The sequence below is a fragment of the Lepisma saccharinum genome, chromosome 9, assembly GCF_977018435.1.
Source record: "Lepisma saccharinum chromosome 9, izLepSacc3.1, whole genome shotgun sequence".
NCBI classification, from domain to species: Eukaryota; Metazoa; Arthropoda; class Insecta; order Zygentoma; family Lepismatidae; genus Lepisma; species Lepisma saccharinum.
The window spans coordinates 43,517,027-43,542,434 of NC_139237.1; the positions used below are offsets into that span (position 1 = coordinate 43,517,027).

The following is a 25,408-nucleotide window of genomic DNA, read 5'->3' on the forward strand; positions in this document are numbered from 1 at the left end:
ACCAGAATACTAAAGTATAGGGCATCTTGCAAAGGATTATTACTCCCTACATCTACAAGTCAATAACAATTATTCTAAATAATACGAACTTGGACAAAATATAGTCAAATACACAACACAAGAAGGAAAATAATTACAAGTAAAACAGCAGACACTCAATATCTCAAAACAATCATGTAAAAATATTCTACAACAAAGTGCCTCATAACATAAAACTGCTAAGTCCCCACAACATATACAAATACAATCAATAAAAACTACTTGAAATGGGAAAACTGACTACAGTCTCACAGACTTGATGTAAAATAACAGCAAAACTTAGAAGCATGCACAGTCAATAGTGCTCAATTTGCATACAGTTCACATGCAAACTCTCATGAAAAGGTTCAAAACAGTCTCCCAGCTCAGTTCTCATCTATACTTGGACAACAAAATCCTGCAACAAATTCTCAGAAATCCTACCTTTCCTACCCTTGCTTAAATAGCTAAAGTGCAATCTTCATACTAAAATATTGAAAAAAGGCATATCTATTTACATAAAAGTGTGTACACATGTGTTTGTCTGCGTGTACTCTTAGATAAATTGATAAAAAAGCAATATAGTTATAAATCAAAGACTATACCTAATAATATTAATTTCAAAATAAGCTGATAGAAAAAATATAATAACTACAGTATAAGCTTTTAATTTTTGTTAATTACAAAAATAAAAGTTAAATACAGTAAATAAACTTGGTCCCTTACATTGAAAAAGGAACATAAATTGAGAGTATTTGAAAATAAAATCCTTAGGAAAATATTTGGGCCTAAAACAGATGAGGAGGCAGATGCGTGGAGAAGATTACATAATTTAGAAGTACATAATTTGTATTCATGTCCAGATATTATTAGAATAATTAAATCAAAAAGACTTAGGTGTGTAGATCATGTGGTACAAATGGGAAAGGAAAAAAAATATACAGGATTCTTGTTGGGAAATCTGATGGTAAAAGACCAATAGGAAGACCAAAACAAAGATGGAGGGATAATGTAGAGATGGACCTAAAGGAAATTGGTAGGGAAGGAAAGGAGTATATAGATCTTGCTTAGGACAGGAACAGATGAGAGGCATGTGTTGCTGCTCCCATGAACCTTCGGGTTTAAGAAGGCTAGAGAGATAGTTAGTTATACATTAAATAAGCATAATATTTGAATTGTAAGTAGTGAATATAACAAATGTACAAAGCATTGTGCGAAAACTATGTCAACTTTCCATTATAAGCAGAAAATTAAACCAGTTTGCCTTAGAAATACATTTTAAGAATAGCACAAAATAGCATGCATAATAGAAAATTAAGAAAACTTTCTGATGCATAAAAATACTGACTAGTGCTGAATGAATCAATTACTGTAAAATATTATTCTCTGATTCAAGTGATTTAACTGTAAACATTATCTTTTGTGTGTAAAATATAATTGTTAGTTGCACTGATAAGTACAAATATTAACTTTATACGCCTTCAAACACTCTAAATAACATAACTTTGATATATAAATTAGTAACAATTTGTTAAAAATTAAGTTAAACCGTAGTATTGTTTTCTTAAATAAATATAAAGTAGTAAAAATACTAAACAAATAATTCCTTCTTTTGCTATTTAAAGGATGTCAAACAGTGTAAACCAGTTGTTAGTGGCTAAATAACATAAAATTTGAAGGCAGTAACAATATTTTTTTAAAATACTGTTTTTTTACCTAACTTTGTGAATTAAATACTAGTACATTTTGTCAAATTATAAATAAAATATACCTATTTCTTTGGTATTAGTACTAAAGTGAAGAAAATGTTACTAAAACTTGGCTAGTACAGTAAATCTGAGAGTTTTAGCTTTATTTGTCGGTAACTGGATATAATTGTAACTTGTTAATCTCGTCAAACACAATCTTTGCCTCAATTTTGGATTTTGGAAGTTAGCTGAACTTTAGCGTTTCGAATTACATATAGTGAAGGCCTCTATAGTGGAAAAATACACCCAGTCTGTAAAAATTTGGAAATGTTGTCTCCTTCTCTGTCGAACCAGACCAAGAGTGTTCTCAGGTGTTTCAATATATTTCTTAACATAACTAACTTTTTAAAAATGCAAATAGCTTAGTTTGTATAGTGCTAGGCTTTTAACCTATCTGTCCAGGGTTCAAGTCCCTGGCAGGGTTGTTACAATTTTAGATTTTGTCATCGGATCTTGTGCAGACTTCAAATTTCATAAGTTATAAGCAATCTAAATTAATTTTGGGAGTGGACCAAATTGGTTCCTCATATAAAAAGCAATGACCAAATTGGTCGTAGCGCCTATGACCCTACTTGGGTTCATCCTCCAAAACATCTGCTTCGAGTCTCCGATGCCATGGTGGAGCCCGTTCAGATTCTACCACCCACAAGTGCGTTCCTTCGCCAATCCAGCGAAGGTGAGAATAATAGAGCGCAACCCTCTATATATACATTCAGCTCACTGTTGGTCACCCCTTGATCTAGTTATTTTCATGCAATCACCTACATTTAGTGAATTTTGCCGTCTTTCTGTTTGATCTGTTAAATAAGCCAGTCAATAAAAATGTACTTACATAGAAAAATCCTGATATAGTTGGATTCTCAAAAATATATACAATCAGTGTTCTTGATACATTTAGCACCTGAGATAGTATAAATCAAAATCTAGTTAGTGTTGGCATATGTGCTTCAGGTACATGTAGTTACTTGAAAAAGCAAATATTGGTTGTGTAAAAAATAGCCTCCTTGTGAAACAATGAAAAATTAACATTATATCCTCATAGCATTAGTTGCAACTGCTTCTTGCAGATTAACAAAGCTCTGGCGTGTGGTCGTACGTCACCTATAATCCTTTGTAAGGTTCGTGTTGTCCTATAAATTGTCGATATACATGCTAAGTCCCTAGTTACAGCCTAAGCTTTTAGCTTCAATAAATGTATTTTAGTCCTCGGAGACATATATTGATCTTAGAGTAAAAAATAAACCTCGTATAATAAACCAAATGGAAATAACCCAAGTGTTGATACACCCAAAGAAGCCAGTAATACTATAAAAATACCTTGAAAAAGGCTATAAAGCTAAATAATTCTTCTAGAATAGTAAAAAAGTTTGGAAAGTGGACCTAGGCCCCTAAGCCGTCTGTTAACTTCGTATTGTAATTATATTGTTAAATTGTTATATGTAAGGGGAAAAAAACAATATTAGTAAACATCCAAATATGGACCCTCGGTAAAGGGGTTTCAGACCTCATAGACACATCATAATTTTCGTTACACTAAAAAATTGCCCTCGTATAAAAGCAAATAGTTGAAATGTTAAACATTTCGTGTACTTTATCCAGTAAGCCTTAGCTAGAAATACAATAAATGCGTTACAGACATAAAAATTAAGCAAGCTTTGATATTCTAGTGGCACATAATAAATATAAAATATCCTTTAAAATACTCTGACAAATAGTTGTGGGTTGTCTGAGATCAAAATTTTCAAGTCCTCTCTCCTCTCTCCTGCATAAATAGGCTCTAGAATTCACTAAGCCTCAAAATAATATTGGGTACATAAAATAAAAAGCAGATGGAGAGTGGTGCTGATCGCATCATCTCCAAAATAGCAAAAACAAAAGTATATAGAGCTCTATCTGGTATATTTAGAAAACTTTTACCTAGTATAGCAGTAACAAAATACTCAGCAAACTCTAAAATAAACAAACTTTCCTACGTGGCAGGCGTAACCTCCCCTAAATAAATACATATAGAAATACAGAACCAAAAATAGCATAGTGGAAATCAGTAAACCCTAATAATAATAATAATATATTCTGTGGCTTACATTTTAGCTAAAAGTACTTTTTTAGTGTTTTTGAAAAAATTAAATAAATACTAAACTCTAAGTTAAAAATTTGTAAATGTATATATGATACAAAACAAAATAAATAAAAATTAATACATACCCTGCAAAAAATTAATAAAAAAGTTGAAAACCTCTCTTTGTGCATCCAAAATATAATAACAAATCCTTCCTGACTGGATTAAATTGTGTTATTTGAGTAATAATAAGCCTAAACTTGTAAAATAAAAGGGTAGAACTTGTCAAAACATACTTTTGCATCCAAAATATAATTCAAAACACATCTAAATTGTGTTATTTGAGTAAACTAGAGAATAATCCTGTAAACTTGGAAAATCTCTCTCTCTCTCTCTCTCTCTCTCTCTCTCTCTCTCTCTCTCTCTCTCTCTGTGTGTGTGTGTGTGTGTGTGTGTGTGTCTTTGAGAGTCCAAAATGTAATAAAAATGGTGCCTGAATAATATAAATAGTGTCATTTGAGTAAATATTAGGCTAAACTTGTAAAATAAACAAATAAAAGTTGAGAACACACACTTTGTGTGTCGAAAATGTAACTAAAAATCTTTCCTGAACAGATAGAATTGTGTTATTTGAGTAATAATAAGCCTAAACTTGTGAAATAAACAGATAGAAGTTGAGAACACACACTTTGTGTGTCGAAAATGCGACTAAAAGTCTTTCCTGAACAGATTGAATTGTATTATTTTGGTAATAATAAGCCTAAACTTGTGAAATAAACAGATAGAAGTTGAGATCACACACTCTGTGTGTCGAAAATGCGACTAAAAGTCTTTCCTGAACAGATTGAATTGTATTATTTTGGTAATAATAAGCCTGGACTTGTGAAATAAACAGATAGAAGTTGAAAAAAAACACTCTGTGTGTCGAAAATATAACTAAAAGTCTTTCCTGAACAGATTGAATTGTGTTATTTGAATAATAATAAGCCTAAACTTGTGAAATAAACAGATAGAAGTTGAGAACACACACTTTGTGTATCTAAAATATAACTAAAAGTCTTTCCTTAATAGTATAAATAGTGTTATTTAGGTAAAAAATAGGTACAAAATTGTAAATAATAAGTTAAAAAGTTGTAAAAAATGTCTTTGCGAGTCCAAAATTTAATAAAAAATGTTGCCTGAATAGTACAAATAGTGTTATTTTGGTAAAAAAATTAACATAAAATCGTAAAATAATAAGTTAAAAATTGAAAAAATGTTTTTTGTGAGTGCAAAATTTAATAAAAAATGTTGCTTGAATAGTACAAATAGTGTTATTTTGGTAAAAAATTAACTTAAAGTTGTAAAATAATAAGTTAAAAGTTGAAAAAATGTCTTTGCGAGTCCAAAATTTAATAAAAAATGTAGCCTGAATAGTACAAATAGTGTTATTTTGGTAAAAAAATTAACATAAAATTGTAAAATAATAAGTTAAAAATTGAAAAAATGTTTTTTGTGAGTGCAAAATTTAATAAAAAATGTTGCTTGAATAGTACAAATAGTGTTATTTTGGTAAAAAATTAATATAAAGTTGTAAAATAATAAGTTAAACGTTGAAAAAAATGTCTTTGTGAGTCCAAAATTTAATAAAAAATGTTGCCTGAATAGTACAAATAGTGTTATTTAGGTAAAAAATTAACATAAAGTTGTAAAATAATAAGTTAAAAAGTTGTAAAAATATCTTTGCGAGTCCAAAATTTAATAAAAAATGTTGCCTGAATAGTACAAATAGTGTTATTTTTGTAAAAATAAGGATAAGCTGTGAAAATGTTTGACATAAAGTCAAAGTTTGGTAAAAAATAAACTCAAAATTAAGTTAAATAGCACACAGTAACATACATTTACTACCTAAATCAATAATCAAAGGGTCCTAGGTTCGTTACCCCGTGATAAAAGCAAATGGTGAAAACTGTAGGCCCCGTCCCTAATAGCTCTCCCTTCTTCATAGTACAGATAAAAAAAACCTGCGCTAAAGCGTCCTGTGCCTTGAAGGCAAACCTGAACGGAATATTAATTGGCGGCGGAAACCGATTCTACAAGCGACGCATAGCTTCAGAGATTTGACCCTTGCTGCTTATTTCCAGACATCCTTTGTTGTCTGGTTGAATCCCTCCCCTGCCCTACGGCATTGCATAGCTTCCCCCTGTTCTTGCGTACTGGTTAACCTTGAAAAAACCGGTTCTGAAAATCTACCGACGCGTTCTCTGATTGGTCAATCAGGATCTTCCTTTGTTCTGACGTTCTGACGTCATTTGACCTTGACCGCTCTTCCCCCAAATTCCTTTCTCGTCTACCCTCAGCGCGGAGCGCAGAGTTCACCGTCTTCTGTCTAGCGTGTTGCACCACCGTGTTTCATAATATAATAACATACATTATTACATAGTACTAATTAATAATATTACATATCGCGGGTTCGAGTACCGGGACCGTCTTCTTTCGTACCATTACCACCGTTCATAGCGGTTCATAAACCATAGAAAACTTATTTTCAATATTATAAACATTAATATTAACATTTCATACATTACATACTTTGCAGTAATGAATATAAAAACATATGCATAGCGTTTAGTACCTCTAATTACCTTCTATATACATATTTTTCATAAAATTAAATAAATATATATTCATAAAAAGTTATAAACATGCAAATACATAAATGTAAAGTACTCTAAGTACATGCAAATGAATTCTAAGTACATGCGAATTAATTAAAACCAGTGCAAATTAATTAACACCCGTGCAAATAAATTGCGAATATTAAATAGCGACAGACGTTGGCGGTGATCCCATCTACTCGTCCATATTGATTAACATAGGCTCTCTCCACCTTATATTGTATTTGTATTTGTATATATATATAATGTATAAACAAGGGAGATTCAAATGAAACCCATAATTTGTTTTTGTTTTTTATCTAGTAGATTTGTGTATGTGGGGTTGCACAAGTTTGCTGCATTTTAGCACAGATCTATTGCTGTTCTACATATATTTTCAACTTTGAGTTAGTGCCTGTATACCTCAACAATAATAAGTGTTTCGGGTCCACGTGCACTCACTTATGATCCACTGCGAAGGCCTTTCCAGCGAACTGATGCCATTGTCGAAGTTTCTCCTCTATTAGTAAACTTACTGGTGTGGTAAGCATGCACAGATATATTGAATTATCATTTGCCGAGAAATTTCTGTAAGTTTTAAGCTGTCAGAGGGTAAGAAACCGCTCCTTTTCACTGGTGCAATTGTGTATATGAGGCGCCATCTTTAAAATAACAAAAATGGTGTTTTGAAGCTCTCTTGATCAGTGTTGCAGTTATGAGATTGTCTTATAAATAACAGCCGATACCTCGTGTAAATTTGAGCTGTTTACAGTCAGTCCTGTAAGTTTTGTGGGTCTTATAAGTTTTTAATTTGATTCATGTAATATGTGTGTGTGTGTGTGTGTGTGTGTGGTGTGTGTGTGTGTGTGTGTGTGTGTGTGTGTGTGTGTGTGTGTGTGTGTGTGTGTGTGTGTGTGTGTGTGTGTGTGTGTGTGTAGGAGGTATTTACCATGTGGAAGTCGAACCTCATGAGGGCAGACTTCACCCTCTCCGGAAGATTTGTCAGGTGTTTGAGGATAAGGGTGAGGGAGATCAGTGAGGAAGACTGAGGTCGACAACCTTGCAGATTGTCTGGCGACTCTGCTACCTCTTCTTCATCTAAAGGTTTACTGAACAGTCATATAGTTGTCACGAGCAATATATACCGTGCAGCGGCGGCTCGTGACTTTTCAAAGATGCGTGTTACAACTGATGCTGTTTTTCATGTACTTATAATGACCCCTACCCCCACCCCACCCCCACCCCCACATACGTTAAGTGGTCGACTTTCGATCTCGCCATCGAAGTTCTGGGTTGGAGTCTCGGCCCGGGTATGGGTATTCTTTGTGAATGCCCCTTCATTAATTTCATTATTACAAAGTATTACAAAGAATACTCATACCCGGGCCGAGACTCCAACCCGGAACTTCGATGGCGAGATCGAGTGCCTTTAAATACAGTGTTGTTGTCAAGATGTTCCTTAACAGCGTTGTCTAAACTGCTGACAAAATTAACGAGCCCTATTAATACCACAGGGTTTGCGGAGAAATCTGTTTCATCGTGGCCATGCAGGGCCAACTCAAAAGCTCCGCAGGACTTGATGCAGTCTATGATTTTTGACAAGACGTAGCGATTTTCTTCAACTTGTTCATTATGCTTTTGAAGCGATTCTAAATAAGCGCTGCTTAACTGCGTTGCTATGTCGACAGTTCCGAGAGAGACAAAATTTAACTCATTATTCATGTGTTTTTTGCTTTCACTATGCTTTCTCATATATTCACTTAAATGTCCTAGATCTTTTACCCCTCCTTTAGACCACGAATCATTACTTCCAAAAAGTATGCAAGGAAAACAGAATAATGCATTTCGAATTTGACACCCACAAAGCCATGGTTCACTATCGTACAGTTTTCTATTAAATCGCCTTTTATACGAAGCGTTCTTACCTTCCTTTGCATTTTGCGATAGATCCAAATCTGGCAACGGCCGTCCTAGCGCTTTTATTTCCAACTTTTCTTCAAGTGTTCTTCAAGAGAAAGGTCGCTGCAACAAGCAATCCACCGAATTCATCGTACACTAACACACAATCACTTTCACTTCTAACAACAACAAAAAGCTAATCCTTCACAACAATGACCACCACTTCACGCACCACGCGATTTTAACACAATGAACCGCGCGCAAAATTTTCGGGTCTGGAAGCCGGGGAAAAATGACGGTACTCTGTAAGTTTGTTTCTTGACGATTGAAGTGCTACATAAATAAAAGGAAATATATTTCTAGCATTTAAAAACAGGTAATTTAGATAAAATATAAAATTAAAATTTCCTAAACATAAATTACATAGCAGAATCCACTTTCGGAAGCAAGAAAGGCACGGACTATAGTTTCAGAGTTGCAATCTTTACAACTTACCACCGAAATAGATAAAATGTTAAGGGGTAGTGTCAATTCGCGTTCCAACTTTTTGCAGGTGCTGCTAATGTATACGACATGTTACAAACATTGCATAAGTCTACACTGATAACGAACAGAACGTTTGAAAGTGACATTAATAAACGTTGTTCTGACAGAGGCAATAGGTTGTCGTAGACTTTCTTCTTATCCTAAGATGGCACACTTACCGTGCTGTGTCTTCCTGTAGCACGCTAGCAGACGATTTTACTCGAGCCGAGACCCTATCCCCCGTACGAATCGAGGAGTGGGGTGTACAGTATTCATACGTTCAGTGACGAAAAAGGGGCGAAAACGTGCTGTTGAGATTCTAGCACGGTAAGGTATTGCTTATAGCCCCAACAGCGTGAGGGAAATACGTGGCGCTACTGGTAAATGTTGAGGCTCTTAACATGAGAAGTTTGATTTCACTTTAGGGTTTCATTAAACTTCTTGCATCTGTGAGATTTGCTTTTTCCTTCTTTTCATTTTAACAAATTTAGCAACGTGCTATAGCACGGTAGCACGTATTAAGCAGCCGCCACTGATACCGTGGCAGATACACATATGTGTACGAAATTTTGCATTTATATTCCCTGGAATACCAAAGCATATAGCAGAAGTATTCACAATTAGGAAGGCGACCTCACCCTCTGGAAAATTTGTGAGGGTGAGAGAGGGGGGCGCTTTGACGAGTCGTGAAGGTGAGCCTTGAGGTTGAGAGCTTGTGAGGGTGAGGGAGGTTGATTAAAAACGGACACCTCTGATATACTACTACGTACAAAATGTACCCGGAATTTGTGAATAAAACACAAAATACGTGGTTAATCATCAACATTTATTTTGTCGCCTTCAAAATAGGGCACATCAGATGCAACACACATATGCAAATGCTTAACCCAGTCTTCAAAATACTTTTAAAACTCAAAAGACGGTTCCTTCTGCAAATTTCCTCTAATGGATTCAATTGATTGAAAACGCCTTCCCCAAAGTGGTAACTTGAGTCGCGGAAAGAGAAAAATATCACACGGAACCATATCTGGAGAATATGGGGCTTGGGCGAGGACATGTGTTGAGTTTTTGGTCAAAAACTCGCGAACAAGAGTCGACGTTTGTGCATTATCGTGGTGCAAAATCCAAGAATTGTTTTTCCATAACTTTGGTCTTTTCAGGCAAACATTCTCACGGAGACGCCTCATAACGATCACATATAACTCTTTATTCACAGTGTGTCCCGCTGGAAGGAATTCTGAGTGCACAACACCGCGATTGTCAAAGAAAACAATGAGCATGACCTTCATTTTTGAGCGACTTTGGCGTGGTTTTTTGGGTTTTCGTTAATTTTCGAAGCGCCATTCCGAAGATTGTTGACCTGTTTGCATGTCGTACTCATACATCCATGTCTCATCACCAGTTATGATGCTTTTGATGAAGGTTGAGTCACTAGAGGCTTGCAAAATCATGTCTTCAGCAACATCCCTGCGACGTGCTTCTTGCAGGAGATTCAGCTCCTTCGGAACAAGTCGTGCCGCGACACGTTTCATGCCTGACACATCAGTCAAAATGTTGTGAACGGACATGCGTGATATGTCAAGCTCACAAGCCACCTCTCTCACACTCACACACCGGTTGTCAAGCACCATTGTCCTGATTTTTCCAACGTTTTCGTCCGTCGTCGACCTGGAAGGTCGACCAGAACGGGGCAAATCAGCAACAACTTCTCTGCCTTCTTTGAAAGTCTTGTACCATGCATATGCTTGTGTTTTCGACAGACACGAATCACCAAAGGCCTTTTCTAGCATTTTCAACGATTCAGAACACGACAGTCCGTTGGCAACGCAAAATTTCAAATAAATTATTTGCTCGATATTTGTCTCCATTCTGCAAATCGCAGGACACTCGTCAACACAACTAACGTAAACAGCTGCTGTGCACAAACTAATGGATAGATTACTCTACCCCTCTGCGTGCTCATTCAATACAGTGCTGCCATCCTACGGACAAAATGAATTCTCGATACCTCGAGTGTGGGACTTTTACCAGCCAAATTCCGGCTACTTTTTTTACTGACAATTAACAGAATTCACACACATGCCACCAGGGCCTACTAGTTGTTGAATTGTACAGTGCGTTCGTTTTGGCCCTGAGCCAAAGTATAAAGAAAACTTTGTCACGACTGTAACAGATTGACACTGATGAGCATGTGAGACTAGGCCAAGTAATCACATGCACTTTTTATCTGCGAGGCAACTCAGATTTGCATCCATGACTGCATGCTGTCGCCAGTATTGTTTTAAGCTAACGTGCAGCACTGTACTGAGGTCGTTTACTGAACAAACAGTTTCAGCTTTTGATTGTATGGAGTCATTGTTGTCCGAGACTTTCGTTGCCTTTTTCCCATGTAAGTATTCTTCTGAGCCAACAATAAGTTAATAATTCTCTGATTGTTAGTAACGATAGTTTTTTACTAGCATGTAATGTTATTTATTCTAACACTACGTTTCAAAAGAGCACACCTTCTCTTGTCTTCAGTTGAACAAACGTCATTTTACCAGTGCTGGGGATCGATTCTTTGACCGACCTGTGATCTTAGTACAATTTCGGTGTGCTAATCAGTCGCTCCAGGAAAGGTGTGATTCATAAATGTGTTGTTTCTCTGATGAATCTTCCACTCATCAATTTAAATTGCCTATGTAAAATGTTGGTTTTCAGAATGTCTTGCTGTTTTTCTATGCTTTATATGTTTCAAGTAATTCTGCAAACCCAAACATGGAGAACATAATTCTGAAAGTAGCTACAAAAAAGTACCATAACTAGTTTTATTGCATATTAATTTCTGGAATATGTAGTCACCAAATCTGAACTCGCTTCAGAAATTCTGAGTTCGAGTCCTGTGCAAGTCATTATTAATGATAGTTCCAGAACCAAATATAAAACAAATATGCCCAAGCTGCAGGTTCATATTAGTTCCAACAGTATATTGCTAGGAATAATGTATGTAGTATGACACCAAGATTCGCTTTGCTCAGGTTGTAGCTTGTAATTTGAAGAATGAATGGTTAAATGTCATGTTCAACTACAATGTCAGTCGACTCTTCTTTCTGTCTTCATCTCCTCCGCCTACGTATTTATGGAATACGTAAATGGAGCTTCCTTGTTATGTTTATCTTACGGTGTTGCATTTGTCCACTTTTCTTCTGCTAATGTATTCATTTCTCTGCAGCTTTCGCAATTCATATCCATAGTAATTTTTTTTTTCATGTACTCAATCCGGGGCCTGTAACTGTGGTTTCCTCCTTCATTTACTGATTTCATGTCCTTCACGTACCAGAACAATTTCCCGCATTTCTTTCGAGCTATAGATATCCAGGATCTTCTCGTTCTATGTGCGCGTCTCAGAAAAAGACATATACATTTAAACAGAGATGATCCAGCTGTTATTATGAAAAGTTTATCTTGTTATTGCTTTGATCCAATCTATGATAAATTTATTGTTTTACTTTCAGCATGCAAAAATTCAGCCGCCACATAACGTGCGGGCTTTACAGAAATCACCAATATGCATTAGGCTGGTGAAACATAAATTACATCAAAATCGGTAACATCTGAAACCCTTCTTGCCGAAGAAAATGAAGACCAGATTTTCAGAGCGTGTGTATTTTCGTGTTTATTAGGTAAAGGTGATGGTGACGAAATTTTAAAAGACATTTCGTGAAAATCACATATTCTAATATCGCGATATCCCATTTCGTAAGTTCACTGCAAATTACAAAAAATGGGATGGTGAATGGAGGCCTTCCTGTCCATTGCAGCAGAACAAGGTACCATGTTTCGATGAGTCAACATATTTTATTTAACTTTGTATCCAAGTGGAAGTACAGTACTATTTAAAATAGATATCAGTACCATGTTTCTACATTCAGTTTATTCGCCCTCAGTGCAATTAAATCGGCGTGACATTTTCGAGAAAGAATATTTTAGATAAAAACAAGTTTCAAGGCATTGCCCAAAAAGCATGATGATATGGTTTAACCTGGTGAAAGCTTTGGCACACAATGATGAATTTCTCAATGCCGATCGTGCACCAGCCTGTTTGATCTTCAAAGCAGCAAAGCATCACTGGAGCAAATTTATCCTAGGTCTTATGCAACCCACAACTCAGAAATGTAAATTTAGTTGCCTAACAGTCAGGTTAAACTGTGCAATTCATCAAGTTCGAAACAAGTACTGCTAAATTGGAAAAAAATATTTCAAAAATTCTTAACGGATTATACAGGTGTCATTTTAATGGCGCCCACGGACCACGGAAACGTATAGAGGACATCAAAGCAAACAACTTTTCTCAGTAACATTTTTCTCGTTCGACGCTACAGTTTTTCAAAAAAAGACCGTTTTGCCGCCTGGATGCTGCAACCCAACACAACATTTGATCGTATCTGTGACGTCATATCCTGCTACGAAACAGCGCACGGAAGTGTTGCAAGGAACACACAAATTTTGTGAAAAATGACAAACTACCAACCACATTATTAACTGTAAAACAAAGCGAGAAACGCGTCCAGTAGACCGAACATCATAGCCTACCAGCCAAATCTAAAGAAAGGAGGAAGTGAACCAACGATATGAGAAATGGTAAGAAGTGTCAATATCGGATTTTGTCTCAGTCTACATATCAAATTTCAACAACAATAAATGTTATTGGACCTACAGCTTACATGTGGCTGTTTACACCCAGCTACATGTCAATTATATTTGCAAATCTCGTTGCAAGGTTGATATCTACAGGTTTGTGCCCATATGCCTTGTGGTACTTTTGTGCTGATAACGGAAGTATCCGAGTTTCACGTTGTTACGTTGCGGCTAAAACACGTACAACCACAGTAACAATCTAATGATGAATCAGTAGCAAATATACTGCCCTGTTCACAGTTGCAAACTATTACATGTGTATCCGGTGCGTAGATAAACATAGTCGTCGGAGAGCTTGTTTTACTGCTACTTATATCTCTGTATTTTCTACCATTTTTGTCACTTGGCTCATAATGCCCTGAATATACATTGTATTATGTGTTCCTTACCTTTGGAATTTTGAGTTCTTTCTTTTCTATCTTGTCATCTGTTCAGTGTGTCACAGACAACTAGTATCAGAAGGACTTGTAGATGCCAACTTGGTAACTAGATTTGCGAATATTTGACATGCAAGCTGAGACGAAATTCGATATGACCACTTCCACTTGAATTCTATTTTCTATCTACCATTTTTCGTATCGTTTGTTTACTACCTGTTAAGTTACAGAACGTGTTTGCTCGTTTTGTTTTACGGTACATAACGTGGCTGATTGTAGCTATGTCATTTTTCACAGAACATGTGTGTTCCTGACAACCCTGGAACTTATCGCTTTATGTCACAAATGCAATCAAATGTTGTGTGTGGTTGCCAGTATTCAGGCGGCAAACGGGCTTTTTTTAAACGACTGTAGCGCTGAAATGATGCACCAACGAGAAAAATGTTACCGATAAAAGTTGTTTGTTTTGATGTTCTCTATACGAATCTGTGGTCCGTGGGCGCCATTAAAATGACACGCTGTATATAGAAGAATTTGACAAAAATGGCTAAAACTGCTATCAGAAGATTATCATTTTGGATTTGAAAGGAAAAGCATAAAGCAAGAGTTTGTTCTGACGTTACGGCTTCTGATTGAAGGTAAGCCATTGAAGATCCCAAAAGAGTTTGCGACAGTCTAAAGAGTGCAGTTTTTGTAAACTTCAATTATATTTCTATGAACCTGTAAAATGAAATATTAAAACTGTGAGAAGATATGACGATTCTGAATTTTCAAATATCTTGAAATTCCTTTCTCTATCACTGACATTTTCCTAATAAGCGTGAAAATACAACCGCCTCTGAAATCCACTTTTTATTTGTTTCAGCAAGAAAATTTCCAGATATCATAGCGTTTTGAACTTTTTTTTGTTTTCATCAGTCTAATGCACACGGATGAATTCTGGAAAGAGGTCAATGTGGTAGTGTGTGCTATGGGAAAATATGATTAAACGACGGATTTAAACATCAAATTTCGCATAGTATATTTTTGCCACTCATGAGTTCGTTCTAAGTGGAAGGGGCCGAGCTAACTCGCCGCCATCTTTAATTTCTTGCATTGGGGTCATTCCATATCAAATCAAACACGGTCTGAACCTTGACATCTCAGAAATTGATAATTTTTGGTGCAGTGGTTGTACCAGTAACGTTGACGAAAACTGCCAGATTTCAGATTTTTTCGGCTCTTAGGTTTTGAGTTATTGACTTTCAAAAAAGCAAAAATCCCAAAGTTTGAAGACATTTTGAAATCATTAAACAGCTGTAGATCAAAAACTATTTGACGTAAAGAGCTCGAATTGATGTCATGCTCTTCTGCTTTTAATGAGCTTTAATTTGAAATGCAACATGACTGGTATTTGGATTTTGTAATTTTTAAGAAACTTGGAAAAAAGTGTTTTTTTGAAATTTTCAAAGACACTATATTAAATTTCTTTAAAAAATTAAAGACATCAATTAACTATTTGTGTGCAAAATTTCATAATGGAACGGCAATGGGTTCATATGGAAATTAATTTTTCGTATTGTAATGTGTGCAAAATCTGATAAATTTGTTGACTCCATGTTAAAATCATAACTTGAGTTGAGTGGTTGGTATTGAAATGTTTGTATTAGTCTATTTTATAACTTTTGGACTACAAATAATATGAAAATTAGTAATATTTATCACTTTTAATAACAATATATTGGTACATATTTTTTAAAAGAAATAACATGGTATATAACAACCTTAATATATGAATGTATGATATTAAAATTTGATGAGCTTTCAGACCGAAGTGACATGCAACAAGCGACACATTTTTCTTGTCCCTTTCACGTTGCTCGGACTGGGTCTTTTTTTCAGTAGAGTGCATCATGTCGCTTCGGTCTGTTGTTCGTGCATTCACGGCGAATTCTTCTTTATAGACTGAAGGGACCAGTGCTCCTTGTTGTTTGTCACTTCTTTGTGAATCCTTGCTGACGCTTGTTACCTGTCACTTGTTGCTTTGGTCTGAGATCCCATTTACACGTATTTGCAGAATCAAGTATTTATATAATGCCTCTTAACACAACATAAGGATTGATGAGAGATAAAAATATGTGAAGTATTCCAGTCAGTTTTACGAGTCATAACAGAAAAGGAACGAGTATCAAGAGGAATAACTAGCTGTATTTCTTGATTGTTTACAGTGATATGTGGTGACATTGGAACTTGGGTAGCAACAGGTAGTGGGTAATCTTTAATGCATCGTCCTGGTTTTCTGCATATGCGCAAACACACACACACATACAAATGGACAGACTGTATTGTTGTTTCAATAAAATTTGTGACGGGAATATTGCAATTCCTTACAACCTTTCAACATTTCAGCGGCCGGTGGGTTGAAGGTGAGGAGGTAGGAATAGAAATCGTCTGATTTTTTTTGTGGTAGTCTCTACCTGAAACCCTTCAGGTTGTCAAAAAGGTTGCTGACGTTGTGAGTAGCTCCATTCAGTCTGCCAGCTTATCGTAGAGGAGAGTGAGACGCACGTGAAAAAGATTGTGGCTTATGAAATGTGCCTTCGACAGGAGAATAACTTCTCCGATTAGAGATGTGAGAGCAATTGATCTATCGCTGCTAGACTCGGTATACCAAAGTGAATATCGCCAATTGTTTACTGCAATCTTCAGTCAGTTGTATTTTGTGAAATGCTCGGTGTTTTATACTCTCAAAGTTTGCTCTTAATGTGAATTAATTGAAATTAATTGTTATTAAACGAATAGGTTGTCTGTGGTTGATAAAAATGGTTGTTTAGTTTATTTATTCGTATGTGTACTTTTTAGATATTAAGACCTTGTATTTCTATCCTATTCTAAAATGAAAACACAAATATATATTTTTCAATTCGATTATCAGATAATTAAAGTGATAAATATTACAAATTTTCATATTATTTGTAGTCCAAAAGTTATAAAATAGACTTATACAAAGACTTCAATATCAACCACTCAACTTAAGTTATGGTTTTAACATGGAGGTCAATAAATTTATCAAATTTCGCAAACATTACAATATCAAAAAATAATTTCCATAGGAACCCATTTCTCTCCCATTATGAAATTTTGCACACAAATAGTAAATTGATTTCTTCAAAACACTTTATTTCAAAAAAATATAAAATGGTGTTTTTGAGATTTTGGAAAAACCTTTTTTCCAAGTTTCTTTAAAATTACAAAATCCAAATACCACAGTCATATTGCATTTCAAATTAAAGCTCATTAAAAGCATAAGAGCGTGACACCAATTTGAGCTCTCTGGGTTAAAACTTTTTGATCTACAGCTGTTTAAAGATTTCAAAATGTCGTCAAACTTTGGGATTTTGGCTTTTTTGAAAGTCAGTTACTCAAAAACTAACAGCCGAAAAATTCTGAAATTTGGCGGTTTTTGTCCTCTTGATGGGTACAATGTATAAACAAAAAGTCAAAAAAATATGAATTCTAAAGTTTCAAAAATATTTTTTATAGCTTGATTTGATATGGAATGACCCATTCTTCTTTTTAACGCTCTCTATCTCGGAGATTTCTTGAAACATTATATTTGATAAATTTTAATGGATTTATATAATTATTCCTGAGAAAAATTTGAAAATATTTATTGCAACCCTGTGATCTAGTTGGTAGGTCGTTTGACTGTCAAACGGAGAACCTGGGTTTAATTTCAGGAATGGGTGTTCAAAGTACGGAATTCTTCCAGTTTTGTAAATGCATAAAACCGGCTCTGGGGTTCACTCAGTCTCAAATAAATGGATCCGGGGGGGATTATGAGATGACGGAGGGGTGAAGGTGGTCAAAGCTTGGAGCTGATCACATAGACTCCTAAAATGGCAGATGTCTAGGAAGTGTTCAGTTCTGCTTCCACATCTCCATGTGCTATCATATCACGGTGAAATGAGATCTTGCCTGTTCTCTTAAAAAGTACATAGGGTGTCGACTATAACTTCGAGGAGTATTCAATAAATTTCAATTTTAGAAACGAAATATGGAATTTCGTTAGAAATTAACGAATTTGCAGTTGCTTAATCGTAAATGTTATGCATGCAACACAGTGGATCCTGCATTCGATATTATCGATAAACAAATTATTAAAGTACAAGAAAAAGGTAAAGTGCTCCCCTGTGCGTAGTACTACGCCATGAAGACGTATAGGGGGTGTGGGGGTAACGCCCCACACTTTCTTGATCCGGTCGTGAGTGGGGGTGATGTTATCAGCTTAACGCCCCTGACCGCCTTTACCCCCCAGGTACCTATCTCATTCGACGCTGGGTGGGCGCCGGAGCCGCTTCCAACGTTAGAAAAGTTTCAACCGGCCGGGGATCGAACCCGAGACCTTGAGCATGGTAGTCAGACGCGTTACCGACTGAGCCACCGCGGCCACAAAACTCTCTGTATATCATCTCTGCCAATAACAATGATGTGTGATATAGGGGCTGAAAAGAACAACCGGAAGACCGATTAAGCGCGAAGGGAGCTAGAGAAAAATACATTTAACTGGAAGGGGAAGAAACTGCAAAGGAATAATCGCAAAACGAATTAGGAGCAAAATAAATTGAAGACGAAAGGAATAAAGACAAAGGAACAACTGCGAACTGATTAAACGTTAATGGAATAACCACGAAGGAACAACAGGGAAAAGAACTAAAATGAAATGAATTAAATACGAACAGAATAGCAACGAAGGAATAATCGTGACACTGATTAAACATTAATGGAATAACCACGAAGGAACAACAGGGAAAAGAACTAAAATGAAATGAATTAAATACGAACAGAATAACAACGAAGGAATAATCGTGACACTGATTAAACATTAATGGAATAACCACGAAGGAACAACAGGGAAAAGAACTAAAATGAAATGAATTAAATACGAACAGAATAGCAACGAAGGAATAACCGTGACACTGATTAAACTTAAATGGAATAACGATGGAGGAACAAGAGCGAAGTGAAGAACCGCAAGACAGATTAAGCACGAAAGACACTAGAACGAGACGGATTAACAGCAAACTGAAAAGTCTAGCTTAATCCATTTCGCAATGTTCATTACACAATCTGAACTCAGACCTATACTGAATGCAACTCTAACTGGCGGCTGGGAAACAGCGAATCAGCGATCAGTTGAATTTTCTTCGACTGAGATCGGGCATTTTCGAGTCACAAGGTACCGAACGTTGTTCGCGGGACCAAACAAATGAGCGTTGGGTGCACATATGTTGCAAGACGTACTGTAAAACCAGAAAGAGTCTTGTCGGGCAACGGAATTGTCACCATCAGAAATCAGCTGGGGTTAATGGTACAACTGCACACGTGGTCCTGAACGATGAAGTTTCCAGAAGGACCACCCACAGGTCGGAATGCAGGCGGATACACAGCCATATAAAGAAAACTGGGAAAAACAGAAGTACGCTTGGCAACGTTGCTTCGGGAGAGCGATGTGATCCCATCAGCTTTTACTTCGCAAATGAGTTTATTGACACTCATCGGACCACAATCCCGAAACTCATTGGGGGACAAGAAAATAGCCATGAAGGTCAACCGCCAGTTGGAGTTGCGTTCAGTATAACATCTTATTCTTCGATACAGCACGTCTTTCTTACCAATTTTTATCTACTGTAACTTACCATACATTCCCCTTTTCACAGTACAGAATTGTGAACACTGTTCAATGTGCACTGCTACAACTGTTTAAGAAATCAACACTGAGCCAATCGTTTCCAAGGCTTTACCACCAGCCATTCTCCGAGTCCCGCCTTAATTGTTTCTACGCTGCAAAACACTGCGTGATTAATTGGTGTCATTATAAACAGCAAATACGGTAGAAAGTGGCACGACATTGACAAGGTACAAAACAAACAATACCCCATTATATCGTGGATTGGAATTAAAATGGTAAACGTCACGTGAGCATAGCATGATATTATCCACATAGGAAGCGTGTTGACTGGTCTTCAGAACAGAGACAATTGTTATGGGTGTTTGCACTGTATGCTGATCGTTGTATCGATAAGGTAAATAAAATATGAGCCATTGACTTTCCGCATTAGATGGTTGAAACTAGGAGGAGGGGGAAACGTCCCCCAGAACCAATCCATACACACACATGGGCTGTAGTGGGGGCGTACACCCTCTGGTTAAACTTACTCATTAGAGTAGGGATTCCCAAACTTTTAACATTCGCAGCACCCTTGGGAATGAGATTAAACTTGGGGCACTCTTCTTGGATTTTTAATAAATTTATTAATCTTAAATCGACGTGGAATATGTTATCAGGGGTAAGTTAATTTTATTGTCAAATAAGTACTTACTCCAGTACTAATGTTATTCATTTATTGATGGATACTATAAGGAACAAACATCATATTGGTTGAGTTGGTGTTTTAAGTCCACTTTAAACACCAACTCTAATCGGGACTGAACCTACAGTTTAAAGTGGCATCCGAACCACTATGTGTCTCCACCGGGTATCGAACCGGGGACCCTTTGATTACAAAGCGAGAACGCTACCACTGCGCAATCGGGGAGGTCTGGAACAAACATCAGAATAAAATACAGATTACAACAATGGAAATCACTCAAAATATTTTATTTTTTTAATGTGAGACTTGCGGTTGGTGCTGAAATGATTGATATGAGGCCTATCAGTTGACAACGAAACACTCATATCATCCTCAAGGGTATGCAGTCTATTTCTTGCTTTGGATTTTATTGTAGCCATAGCAGAGAAGGCTTACTCGCACAAATATGAAGTTGAAAAGGGCAAAAGTACGTTCATTGTTTTCTTCACTAGGTTAGGATACTCCTCTACCAGTCCAAGGCACCGATGCCTCACTCTTGGTGAACTTCCTAAAAATATTTTCTTTTCGTTTTCTTAGTATATTGCTAATATCTCGGGGCACCCCTAGACCGATCTCGTGGCACCACTGCATTAGAGTATACCGTCTCCTTTCGCTGCGTTTGTATTATTTATGTAACTTATGTAACTTGGCCGTTACTCTGGTGAGTTTATCCTTGTCAAATACTGTACTTCTGGTTTCACTTAATCGGGAACATAACGTCGATAAGGCCAATAATTTGATCAGTTTAAGTCTCAGAAAAAGATATGGTTGCAAATGACACTAATTCAGAGTTTGCGTAAAATGGCCGTGAGAAGTGTGATGACGTATCAATAGAGGCACTTTGGAGTGTTTTGGTGTAGATAGCAGCAACAGCTACAGAAAAGACCTTGCTGCTTCGTTTAAAGCATTCGCGGACTTTAAAGCATCGTCTTATGTTTTTCATTTTTAGTGTTGTTAGAAGTATTATTAAAGTTATTAACAGTATACGAACTGACAATTCACAAAATCAATAACAGCAAGAACACATAACGTGTACTGTAGCCTATAATATACTGTATAATCCTAGCACCCTATTTTATCAGTACAAAAATTGATTTTTAACCTTTCATTGCGTAATCTTTCATCGGTGCGTCACATAACAGAACCAGTGATAGCAGCGCAGGATCTTAGGGAACCGAACATTAACTTTTTTAAGCCCTTAATTCGCAACACTGTAGAATATTTTCTCAAGTGTAATAAATGGACAGTAATGCACAAATCAATTACAATTAATATGATAACTTTTTTTTCAGAAAAAAATGGTTTCGATAAACTGTTACGAAGAAATTATGTGCGTCGGCCGTCGACTCGGAAAATTTAATTTCAACGTTTATTCACGAGTAGTTCGTAAATCCTTATCTTGCACCAAAGAGAGTTTTAGTAATAAATCATTTTTAAGTACCAACAATGCCGACAGAATTCCCATAAAAAGAAAGCTTCACCTAATGCTTCCACCCCACTGTCATAAAATCTGCAACGATTACGCGTGAGCTTACAGCACATGCTGTGCCCCTCCTGAAAAAATGTCTGTATACTCGTATTGCAACAAACCGTGAGGGAATAAAGTACGGGCTTCATACATTCACGATCTGGCCATTACAGATATGATGTAATAAACACCACGCTTCGGTCGCTTAATACCAGCACTGCACCTGACGTGTGGCAGCTTCAAGAAAAAGATCCTCCACCGACAATGTATTAATCCGCACCTAACTGTTGCGAAATCAAACAATAAAACGAAATTAACTTAAAATTAAAACAATGCCCTTAACAATACAATTCACTTACCCTTTTCGGTTGTTTCAGCCCCTGTCTTATTCCCTTGGACCTGAATGATGTTTTATTTAAAACACTAAAACACTCATGAAAAAGATTCGTCTTTCTTCAGAATGTCACGCAGCCCCACTCACATATGCACTCTCAGAATATTTAATGCCTTTGGATTAAAGACTATCCATGCCATGAGAGGTAATAAAAGACCGCTGACAATAACTCATTTAGACTAATATGTAGGCCATGTCGCCGAAAATAACAACTCAATGCAAAACATATCGCGTCTCATCTTGGTAAAAAGTTTCAGCAAACGGGAAATGGAAACTTTGAAAATTTTCCCAGAACTGACTTTATCAACATCATATTTTTCGGCGTGCCTATAAATGATCTATGCAATATATAATTTATAACTTTCTAGTTCGTGTGAAAGCAGGAATCCATAATTATCTGGAAATCAGGTAGCAAAGTGAAGAGTTGGTGCATGTGTACTGTATCTTTAGAAACTTCCATAAGCGGACTATTTTATTACAGAGCCTGGCTACACTGTTTACGAGATAAAGAAACTGATGGCGTTACTTCACTGCCAATGCCTAATAATTCGCTCGGTTTTACCTTGGCGAGTTTACAAAAATGGAAATTCAACAATATGAACTTGAAATATTACCTTCTTTAGAAGCAAATAGTATGTTATTCAATACCAAACAACGTTGCCATTTCGCAGCTTGAACCTGATCTGTTAGAAACAAAATGGTCGACAATATTTTCCCTCCAAAGTACCTATTTTGATATTTACTTCGCGGCAGTGGCGTCGATTAAGGGGGGCGGTTGTTGCTACCCCCACTTTTTGCCATTTTTTTATCCCCGCACTGTGGTCTGCTAATGATAAGCTTTGTCTACTAAGGAAAAGTAACCAACCCTCGTTTTGGCACCCAACCGCCGCTACTGCTTCGCGGTGAATTAAATAGAGATACTCAACAGATGCGACTAGTTGGCAAATAATATCATCTGTTCACGTCATTTTTAAGAAAACTGACTTTTTGGAAGGAAATCGAATCATATCAATGACGAAAAATACACGTTCTATACATAAATCTACTTACACTTATTGTATGGTTTTATTTCAACTTTATCTGTCAGTAAATACCCATATAATTCGGGTAACACTAACAAAGAATAGTAATGTGTTTGTTTCAGTGATCAAGTTCTTTTCATTAGTATTCTCTAGAAAACTGCTAATGTAAAATTGTATTTTGCTTCTACAAAACAAAATACTTTGCAAAAATAATAATAATAATTCTAGATATGAATTTTTAAGATATAGGAAGTTCTTTTGATGAACGTAGAAATTATTTCACCTAATTTAAAATAGGTAATAAATTTGCAATTTAATCAGATTTATGTGTGCGTCCATTGGTTGAGTTCAACTAGGTCCATTGGTTGAGTTCAACTAGCATGTCACCATGAAGCACACGTTCACAATCATCCAAATGCCATGTATGTTCATTTAATAGAACTACATGCGAAAGGAAACCTAAATCTTCAAACCAGCTATTAATATTGTCCACCAAAGATTGACAAAAATTGCTTTCGAACATACGGTTTTCCTCTAACTCCTGAAATACCGTCCGCCTATGTTGTGAATCAATAGTTTTCAATGTTTCCAGATTATCCAAGTCAAGTTCTTGCTTTGCTCTAAGAACTGAAGGATTTGGGTTTTGCATACACAGTGATAGTACTTTCTTACTTACTTTACTTACTTATTCCGATCCTCTTCTACCGATTGGTGTCGAGGTTTTGTAGAGAGCTCGCCATCTGTCACGATCTTCTGCCAACTTGCTTCCTTCACTCCACGTGATGTTCCTCCTGCTCAGGATATCCTTCATTCCCTCATTCCATGTCCTACGTGGTCTTCCTTTCGGTCTCTTTGCATCCAATCCTCCCATTCTTGCTTCCCATACCTGTTTAGGTATTCGATGTTCAGGGATTCTGCTGAGGTGTCCAAACCATCTGAGTTGTGCTTGCTCAACATCCTGATATATTGGTTTTGTGTTTAATGTTATTCTGATTGTTTGATTTCTGATTTTGTCCCTTCTGGTCTTTCCCACTGTTCTCCTCAAATATTTCATTTCTACTGTTTGTAAGTTTTGTTTTTGTTTTTCATTAATTATCCAGGATTCACTTCCATATATCAATGTTGGTACATAAGTTGATTTGTACACAATCATTTTTGTTTTTTGGCTTATTTCCTTTTTTTCTAAAAATCCTTTGTTTATGGCATAATATAATCTGTTTGTATTCTTTATTATCTTTTGAGTGTTTAATTCTTCATCTATTTTTCCATTACTATTGATTGTAACACCTACAGTAGATACTTAAAACTCTGTACTTGTTTTAGCTCTGAATCTTCAAGGCTTATTATGCAGGGATTTTCTATTCTCCCTATCCTTAACACAGTTGTTTTATCTTTGTTTATTTTCAGTACTTGTAAATCGTAGCAAATTCCATTATAAATAACTTTTGTCAAATGTTTAACCAATTCTTCAAAAATACGGCCCAGTTTTAGTATTCGATATAAAAGTACTTATGAAACACCAGATTAGTGAGAAAGGAGATTTGTTCTTGAATTGTTGTTCTAAGTTCACTTATGCACAGAAAGGCTAATCGGGACTGGACCTGCAATGGTATCCGAATCACTATGTACCTCCACCGGGTATCGATCTCAGGACCCCTTGATTAGCAACAACGCTACAGAATAGTAAGAAAATACATGTCACCTAAAAGAGACTGGATATCGTACACAGCCAGGGGCGAAAACTTTTCAAAACATTGGGTGGGATCATACACTTGAATTATAAGTTCTCAAAAAATCTAATCAATCCTCCCTTCCATGTACAATAAAACCTCGTTAATCTGGACTGATGGGGGAAATAAGTTGACCGGTTTAACGAAAGTCCGGCTTAACTTTAATAACCTAAAATAGCAGTAGAAAATGCATTTAAACTCCGTTTATAGCAACAAAACACGTCTATTATGGTGTATTTAAAGGGCATAGGCCTAAATATACTGTACAGTACAAAGTCTGCGGGAAACAGAATTTCATCAGTGGTTGTCACCACACAAGTATTTTCTCATATAATTTAGATTTGGACTATACCACTAGTCCTGTACAATTACATATACTACGGGCTGACAATTTGACTACCTTTACTTATTAAAATATTTAGCAGAATCTGAGGCCTTTGTGGGAAGTACGAAAAGTAAATAG

At 36.2% G+C, this 25,408-nt stretch overlaps 2 protein-coding genes across 2 annotated transcripts in view; both read right to left on the reverse strand.

The window, feature by feature from the left end:
• The window catches only part of LOC145992646 (glycine receptor subunit alpha-2-like), a 71,661-nt gene extending 49,472 nt beyond the window's left edge, over window positions 1-22,189 (reverse strand). The window contains exon 1 of the mRNA XM_083129017.1: window positions 22,159-22,189. The gene's annotated coding sequence lies outside the window, so the exon portion shown is untranslated. The remainder of the gene's footprint in view (window positions 1-22,158) is intronic.
• Window positions 10,211-10,675, reverse strand: LOC145992411 (protein GVQW3-like). Its single transcript, XM_083128793.1, has one exon. The coding sequence runs from the start codon at window positions 10,673-10,675 to the stop codon at window positions 10,211-10,213; it is 465 nt and encodes a 154-aa protein (XP_082984919.1).
• Window positions 22,190-25,408: the final 3,219 nt, after the last annotated feature.